Source organism: Bubalus kerabau, chromosome 13 (genome assembly GCF_029407905.1).
Source record: "Bubalus kerabau isolate K-KA32 ecotype Philippines breed swamp buffalo chromosome 13, PCC_UOA_SB_1v2, whole genome shotgun sequence".
NCBI classification, from domain to species: Eukaryota; Metazoa; Chordata; class Mammalia; order Artiodactyla; family Bovidae; genus Bubalus; species Bubalus kerabau.
Genome location: NC_073636.1, coordinates 82,285,012 through 82,294,176, shown reverse-complemented (window position 1 = coordinate 82,294,176; position 9,165 = coordinate 82,285,012). Strand labels below are relative to the sequence as shown.

The following is a 9,165-nucleotide window of genomic DNA, read 5'->3' as shown; positions in this document are numbered from 1 at the left end:
ATTGGGACTGCATTTTAAGAAATTTTAGGGATCTTCCCTAGTGGCTCAGTGGTAAAGAACGCGCCTGCCAATGCAGGAAACATAAGTTCCGTCCCTGGTCCAGGAAGATCCCACACGCTCCAGGGCAACTGAGCCCGTGGGCCACAACTACTGAGCCTGGGCCCCAGAGACAGGGAGCCGAAAGTACCGAGCCCGTGAGCCACAGCTGCTGAAGCCGCATGCCCCCGAGTCCACGCTTTGCCACAGAGAAGTCACTGCAGGGAGAAGCCACAACTAGAGAAAAGCCTGTGCAGCAACCGAGACCCAGCGCAGCCAAAAACAAATAGATTTTGAGAAAATTTATGGGCATATAGTTGGCTTACAATGTTGTGTTACCTCCTGCTGTACAGCAAAGTGAATCAGTTACACATACACATATATCCACTCAATTTTAGGTTCCCAAACTCTTTATTCTGGAGAAGGAAATGGCAACCCACTCCAATATTCTTGCCTGGAGAATCCCATGGACAGAGGAGCCTGGCGGGCTACAGTCCATAAGGTCACAAGAGTCAGACACGACTTAGCGACTAAACCACCAAACTCTTTATTACACTTTTTTTTTTGCCACACCACACAGCTTGTGGGATCTTAGTTCCCGGACCAGGGACGGAACCTGTGCTCCCTGCAGCTCAAGTGTGGAGCTCTAACCGCTGGACCACCAAGTAAAGCTCCTGCATTTGACTTTAATTCTGTTGAATTCATGAGCCCCAAATCTTCCCTCATTCCTCAAAACAGATATGAGCAATTGGTCTCCCTGCGCTTGTGATAATACACCCGCAGTGACTGGGCAGGTCTCTGCATCTTAGTTTTGTATGCAGAAGTGAGGCTGCCGTTTCTCTTGGGTTTTAATTTTCTGAGTCTCTCTTTTTCTCTGTTGCAGGAACAATGGGTAACCAAATGAGTGTTCCCCAAAGAGTGGAAGACCAAGAAAATGACCCGGAAGCAGACACGCACAAGGTGGCGTCGTTACGCTCTCTGCGTCGTTAGCTATTGGTCGGGAGGGTCTGGGTGACGGCAGAAGGAGGAGCCCGCCCAAGGCTTTCGGGGCAAGCGGTGCCGCGGTTGCTGCTCCCGGGGGTTGCTCAGTGGGACGCAAACCTCCAGAACCCATCGAGGAGCTGTTAAAAGTGCAGGCTCTTAGGGCCCCACTCAAGGCCCAGGGATCCAGAAATCGCAGGGAAGGGGGCCCATGGAACCTGAGTCTCCATGGTGACTGATTCCCATCCATCGGTGCGCAGGTGCGAGTGCGTCTGGACCAGTGGTTCTCAACTGTGGGTGGTTCTGCCTCGCCACTGGCAGTGTCTGGAGACGTTTCTTGGTTGTCACAACTCCAGTATCCAGGAAACTTCAAACACAAGCTTCTTTTAAACAAAACTGCTACAAAAATATAAAGTCTTCCAAAAGATGCGTATTTAGTCTTTTAGATTTTTTTTCTCTCTGCACTTAACATATATTACACTATTAATAATGTTAGCAAAATAAGACAATATATGCAAGTACTTAGCATATGATCAATATTCAGTTAATGCCAACTACGAGTGGGATCATTTATTACGAAAATGACATCGGGTAACAAATATTTTTTTGCAATCTTTTTTTCTTTCCATGTGAGTATATCTGTATGTGTATATATGTGTAACCTTTTTAAATGTCAGCAATAAATAACAAAGAGGAAAACATAATTCAGCAGTGACCTAAAATTGGAAAGGGGTTGCAACAGCTCGATGAAGGGAGTGGGCATGGAGCAGAAAAATAGCAACGGGCGACTTCTGGATCTGAGGCGAGGGTGGCCTGGAGGCTGTGCTTGTGTGCGGGACCCTGGGGTGTGGTTAACCTCCCGGCCCGTCGTGCTCTTGTCCCCTCACCAGTCGCACCAGCGCCCCCCGTTTGCCCGGGAGTCCCATCTGTACGGAGGGGTCTGTCCTGCCTGGGCTCACGGGGCTTGCTGAGAGCAGGCATAGACGGTGCAAAGCTCTCGTCAACCCGGGAATCCTGTCCTTTAGATCGGGGTATAGGTTTCTCTGAGGCGTCACAGAAATCAGGGTGGTTTCTAGAAGTGGAGACTTTAATTTGCGAGGCGCCCTTGTAGCCTTGAGTTTCCTTCCTGAGTTTTTCTGATTTTTCTCATCCAAGACTTGGCTAATACTGCCACACATTCTGTTCCAGGTCACGCCTGGGGACGCGTGTGGTCAAAACGGCCTGCCGGTCATCACGTCCGCCCGCACTGTTCAACTCTACGATGAAGGTGAGTGTCCCGGCGGGCTGCTCGTCCTGAGGGTGGGGATGAGGATGGGGAAGGGCTGCTGGCCCTGCTGACGGTGAGGCAGATGCCGGGGCTGCAAACACAGCGCCACACAGTGGACGGCTCCAGCAACAGCAGTGTTTGTCTCCGCGCTGGGGCTGGAAGGGACTTCAGGGCGCGGGCAAGGTCAGGATCTTCTGAGACCTGTGTGTGAAAAAAGCTGTTCCCTGGGGACTTCCCTGGTGGTCCAGTAGTTAAGACTTCGCCTTCCAACGCAGGCGTGGCAGGTTCGATCCCTGGTCAGGGAGCTAAGACTCCCCCATGCCTCATGACCAAAAAACCAAAACAAAAAACAGAAGCAATATTGTAACAAATTCAATAAAGACTTAAAAAATTGGTCCACATCAAACAAACAAAAAAAAAGTCTTGAAAAAAAGGACTGTCCCCTGCCTCTGCTTTGACTCCCAGGGGCCTCAGACTCTTTGGCTTTGACACAGTGCTCCTCTTTGGTTTTCCCAGCATCTTCCTTCTATGAGCATCTGTCTCTGGGTCCAAGCCTCTCCCTTCTGTACAGACATGGGCACGTGAGGCTGGGCACAGCCCCGGCCTCTTCTTGACTTGATCCTCAGCAGAGACCCTACTTCCAAATGGGGCCGTAGGAACTGGGGTTAGGACTCCGTCATCTCAGCAATTCAACTCTTAACAGCACTCTCTGGGGTGTGTATGATGTCTGCAAGAGTCTGAGGATTTACAGCAATAAGTGAAAACCAACAGAATAGAAACACTGGGAGGCTGGGTTCTTTGGAGTCCAACAGACCAAAGTTAAAACCCCTGCCCTGCAACTTACTGGCTGTGGGACCTGGAGCGACCCATATGGCTTTCTAAGCCTCAGTTTTCTCATCTGTAAAGTGGGGATAATGATACCTATCTCGTGGAATTGATGAGAGAACTCAAGGAAATCAAGCATCTTACTTATTACCCAGCACTTAGGAATTCCAAACAAACAAGTGAAATATAGAAGACAGCAGAGGGCGGTGTTGAAACTGGACAATGTGCTTATCTATTTGATTTTATTCTGGAGTATAAGGCTATAACGGGGGAGCCTGGTGGGCTGCCGTCTATGGGGTCACACAGAGTCAGACATGACTGAAGCGACTTAGCAGCAGCAGCAGCATAAGGCTATAAGGGCTTCCCTGGTGACTCAGTGGTAAAGAATCTGCCAATGCAGGAGAGGCAGGAGATGCAGGTTTGATCCCTAGGTCAGGAAGATCCCTGGAGAAGGAAATGGCAATCCACTCCAATATTCTTGCCTGGGAAATTCTATAGACAGGAGGCTGGTAGGCTACAGTCCATAGGGTCACAAAGAGTTGGACACAACTTAGCACCTAAACAACAGCAAGGCTATAAATTCCAAGCATCAAAATTGACTGAGTTCTACTATGTGAAAATTATCAGTAAATCATATGAGAGCAGGGTGTCCCAGTGGTTGAGGGTAAGAACTCTGGGATCAGATTGCTGGTTTTGCCACCTGCCAGCTGTGTGACCTTGAGCCAGTTACTTAACCTCTCTGAACCTCAGCCTCCTTGTCAATGAAGTGGGGTAATAACAGTACCTAAGCGTAAGTATCAGATGTAATAAAAGCACACGTTTCAGGGCACGTAGTAAGTGCCCTGTGCGTGTTGGCTGTCATGACTGTATGATGGTTACGGTCCCTGTCATTTGCACGTGAGTTTCTGGGCTTCAGTGCCCTTCCCTGCACAGTGAGGAGATGAATCCCAGCACTGGTTCCAGAAGCTCTAGAATTTCCCAGAGTAAGAGAAGACGCTGCTCTCTGTTTCCCCTGTCTACGCTCTGCTGCTCACACCACATCTGACAGCAGTTATGTGGGTTTTCCATACCAAGGGGATCTGTGACACCAGCTGGGCGTCCCACAGTTCAGTTCAGCTCTGACACCGTTTACCAAGAGTTAGCATCGGCTCCCACCGCTTATGGGCTCGGTATCATAAGACTACCTCCCACTAAAGTCGCCGATGGCAAGTGGGGAGTCCCCGGCCTACCCACAACTTCTGTCCTGCTCGGCTACAGAGCAGAGGTTCCCACGACTTCCCCCTCAGGTTCAAGCATTTGCCAGAACAGCTCACAGAGCACAGGAGAGCTGTGTGCTTGCTAGATGGTTGCTGTTCAGTCACTCAGTCATGTCCAATCCTTCTGCGACCCCCTGGACTGTAGCCCCCCAGGCTCCTCTGTCCATGGCATTTCCCAGGCAAAAATACTGGACTGGGTTGTCAGTCTCTTCTCCAGGGGATCTTCCTGACCCAGGGATTGCACCCATGTCTTCTGCATTGGCAGGCAGATTCTTTATGCTCAGCTACAAGGGAAGCCCCTTACCAGGTCACCAGTTCATTCTAAGCAGATACAACTCGACGACGGCGGCCGATGGAGGAGGTGATGGGAGAGGTGATGGGAGGGACCCTGGGGCGGGGAGTGTCCATGCTTTCTCTGGACAAGCCACCCGTCCAGAACCTCCACGTGCTTATCAACCCAGAAGCAATCTGAACCCTGTTCTTGAGAGACGTTTGTGAAGGTTTCATTACGTAGGCATGATTGATTAGATCGCTGGCTCTTGATGGTAGAGCTCAATTTTCAGCTGCTCTCCCCTCCTGGAAGATTGGCCGGGGTGGTGAAGCTGAAATCCTAGCCCTCTGATCACATGTCTTGTTTCTCTGGCAACCGGGAACCCCATCCTTAGAGGGGCTTTTCCAAAATCACCTCATTAACATAAACTCAGATGTGGTTAAAAGGGGCTGGCTTGTTATCAATAACAAAGGTCATCTTCTTGACTCTTAAAGGTAAGTGTTAGGAGCTCTGTGCCAGGAACAGGGATGAAGACCAAGCATATATTTCTTATTATATGATGTCCCAGGATCTTACCTCGGTTGCTTATTAAAAGTGTAGATGCCCAGGTCCCATCTTTCCAGAATACCCTCCAGTTGAGCCCTGGGGGTCTGAACTGCTGAACGTTTTCCAGAGGGTTCAGAGGCACAGGCAGGATTGGCAACCACAGGATGAGATTAAAGTCACAAGTCTCTTCCTGCCTTTCCACCTGTGAGTCAGATTTCTGCTCTGATGTGGGTGGAATGGACTGAACTGGCGGCAGCAGCTTTGGTGAGAGCAGCGTAAAGCTGGCGGCTGAGATGCACCCACTTGGAGAGGAGCACGTGTCGTTTTTATCATTTGCAAACTGTCGACGTTCTCGACTGATCCAGAGGCCCTGACAACCTAATGTGTCCTTCAGAAGTGGTTCTTTGTCGTCTTTCAATCACTGTTGTTGCTGAGGTTATGCCCCTATCTTTTTTGCCCCTATTTTTAATATGGGGCACAAGGGTGAGGAGAGCGTCGGAAGAACATGGGAGCAAAATGGTGGAAATCGAGACAGCCCCCTCTTGTCTTCTCCCTCTCCTTGTTTCTCCCCCCTTCCTTACTTTCCTCTCTGCTCCCAGCAATTATATATATAGTATATACATATGTAATGCGTGTATATATTACATGTAATGTGTGTATATATATATAATTGGCAGGTCTTCCTGTAAAGAGGAAAACAGGCAACGAAATACAGGGTGACAATCTGGGACAGTGTGTTGCTGTGGGTACCTACGTACCTGGGGGAAAAAAATCTCATTTGAGTGACCCGTGCTTGGTTGTACCAGCTTACGTACGACGCAGCCTTGCATCGGCACCCGCTGAAGAATCTGTAGCAAGTTTAAGTTAATCCTCTGACGCCAAAACCTCCGCCTGCGTCCACTGACACTGTGCCCTCTGCAGCTCACTTTGGACTGGTTATCCCTTTGCATGGGGAAGGCAGCTTATCATCCTTGAGCTGTTTTCTCCAGGTTATTTATCACTTTCAGTGCAGTTTTTAAAGGGCTATAAAAGTGGGATCCTGGGTTGCCGGGAGCCGGCATATTGCATATTGAGTGCATATTGCATATTGAGTGCAGCACTTTCCATAGCATCATCTTTCAGGATCTGGAATAGCTCAACTAGAATTCTATCACTGCTGGGAGCCAGTGTGAGGCACTCCGCCCGTGGCAAAGGTCATGAGGAAGGAGGCTCGGCATACGCAAAGGCAGGATCGAGCCTCAGGAGTACCCCTGGAAATTCTCAAGCATCTACCCCCAAACCAGAGTCTGCCTACTTTCGGCTTTGTGCTCTCACCTACACCTCTGACTTTATGGGGGGCTGTCCCCCACTACCTCTCTCTGAAAAAAAGAGTTAGCTTACAGCTCCAGTTAATAATTCCTGGGTGTGACAGTGTTTAACCTACAAACTCCTTTGGAAATCCTCTAGGCTGCCTGAATAGGTTTTTCCGGCCACATGTGATTGTTCAGAGCCTCCCAACTGTGAGAGGCAGGAGATGTTCTAAACTGCCTAAACACAGATTCCTTTGAGTAGTTAAAAGATTGATTAGAAATTGTATTGGTGAAGGGTTTTTCACTTGTTGGGCCAATGTTTGCTGCTAAGTCTCCATACTCCTTACCTACTGTGTCCTTGGCAGTGTATTGATTGATATAATGGGTGTATAGAAATGTAAAATGCAGCTTTGTCCAATGCTTTTTTGGAGGCTGGTGCCTGACTTTGGAATAATCACCTTTAGAGAAAGATAAGTTTCTTAAAATGTTATCAGGCCTCCTGGCCAGAAGATGATGTAATTCACCTGAACTTTTGCATATGATAAGTTTGAAAGCCTGGCTTCGATTAGGACCAGGAACTGCTGTCCTTGCATGACTCCACCCCTTCCCCCATTATCCTCTATGTACAACTTTAGGTATAAAAACTACTTTGGAAAATAAAGTGTGGGCCTTGTTCACTGAAACTTGGTCTCCCCATGTCGCTCTCTCTCTCAAATTCTGGCTGAGTCTCCATCTGGAGCGCGGAACCCGCCATGCTTGCTAATTATGCCTGGGCTTCTAAGATCCGACTGGGGAGGCCTCAGTGTCTCCTCTCATTCGGGAGAACGGAAGGACGCCTGCGGCCTACGTAAGTGGTGCAAACTTCTTGTCGTGAAGTTTTATTGGTCTCCCGTGTAAACCAAGCTACTCAGCCTCTTTTCTCCACTGAATTTTCCTACTGAGCTATCCTCATTCTATTACTCTTTATATCTTTAATTAATATCTAATTGAAGCTATTGTATCCTTACCCTCGCCAACGCCGTCCCTGCTTCGAATACCCTGGATCAGCCGGGGCTGGACCCTGGCACTGGTGGTTTTTTTTTTTAATCCTTTGGACAAAATTCTCTGGCCATGTCTTTTGGTGCATGTTTGGATTCATTTGGTGTATGCGTGTGTGTATGCACAGAGAGAAAGTCAGGCTTCCCTGCTGGCTCAGCAGTAAAGAATCCGCTTGCCAATGCAGGAGACACAGCTTCGATCCCTGGGTCAGGAAGATCCCCTGGAGGAGGGCATGGCATCCCGCCCAGTGCTCTTCCCTGAAAAATCCCGTGGACAGAGAGCCTGGTGGGCTACAGTCCACGGGTCACAAACAGCTGGGCATGACTGAGTGACTGAACAACAACAGAGAAAAGTGACTAGAAAAATAGATATATGGGCCCCTGGGTGACTGTTTTCCTTCTTTTTATCTATACTTTTCCTTTTTTCTCCTATTAAAGACGTTCACTGCCATGCGGGAACATCTCCCATGAAGGCCTATTGAGAAGCAGCGCCTGAGCACACAGCCTAGGGAGCAGGGTCCTAAACTCACGTCGTGGCTTTGCTGTGTGACCTTAGGCGAGCTGCTGAGCCTCTCTGGTCTCACATCTGTAAAATGGGAATCATAGTAACAGTAGGACATAGCTTTGAAGATCGTCGGGAAGCTTAAGTGAGTTGATACACCTGCAGTACTTGGAAGAGTATCTGACATGTGGTCAACATATGAGGAAGTTTATTTTTCTGTTTTGGATTTAATGTTAATAAAGGCCATCATTCGGGTATGAAGTTAACTGATTAGCTCATCTAGATAGCTTTTGCAAATTTAAAATATAACCTTGAAACTTTTTTTTCCCCTGCATCCCTTATACTTTTAAAGTGTTTTATTTTTTGTCTTCTGGACACACTGTGGGAGAGATCAATCAGGCACAACCCTTCTTTACAATCGATCCATGAAATTCCATTCTATTTCCTTGTAGAAATAAATTTATCTTGCATAGTATTTTTTCTTGGTGAGGGTAAGAGACTAGGGATCTTGATATCAAACCAACATCAAGTAGTACAACTCATGTAGATGAGGGCTTTCTCTCCAAAGCTTAGCATTATACTTCATCTTGAAAAACAATATCTCAGAAAATCAAAATGTCTGATGTTTATTTCCATATTATATTTCTCGCTTCAGTTGCCAATTTCAGATGCTGTTTGAAAGTCTTGTTTCAGGGAAGCTGGTAATGGTGCCAAAGCCACAGGCAACGTGACTTACTGCTGTGCACAACCCCGTTTCTTGCACCTTTGGGTCAGAGGCTAATGTGTTTGCTCTGTCAAAATGTGGTTGTTTAAATTTGTTTCTTCAGTTCTTCCCTTTCTTTTTCCAATACATGTTGATTTGAATTCCAGAGTAGCTGGGGAAGTACTTCCCAAAGAGCTACATGTCCATCAGGAGAGTGGCTGCATCAGTTAGAGCAGATTCACACGATGCTACACCCCTGTGCAGAGATAGGAATGAACCACCCCAGACTACAAAACTATCATGCCAGAACAGGAGGCCAGATGTCCACATCCGAATCTCCAGGGCCTGGGAATATGTCACTTCACATGTCAAAAGCAGGTTTTGTGATGGGATTAAATTAAGGATCTTGAGGTGGGGAGCTGAGCCTGGATTATTCAGGTAGACCCAATAAA

General features: G+C 47.9%; 1 protein-coding gene across 1 annotated transcript in view; it reads left to right on the top strand.

The window, feature by feature from the left end:
* The first annotated feature begins 421 nt into the window (after positions 1-421).
* Positions 422-9,165, top strand: part of BCAS1 (brain enriched myelin associated protein 1) — an 89,725-nt gene continuing 80,981 nt past the window's right edge. The window contains exons 1-3 of the mRNA XM_055543359.1: positions 422-996; positions 2,206-2,316; positions 7,171-7,318. Of these exons, the coding sequence (XP_055399334.1) occupies positions 925-996; positions 2,206-2,316; positions 7,171-7,318 (331 nt within the window). The 5' untranslated portion in view covers positions 422-924. The remainder of the gene's footprint in view (positions 997-2,205; positions 2,317-7,170; positions 7,319-9,165) is intronic.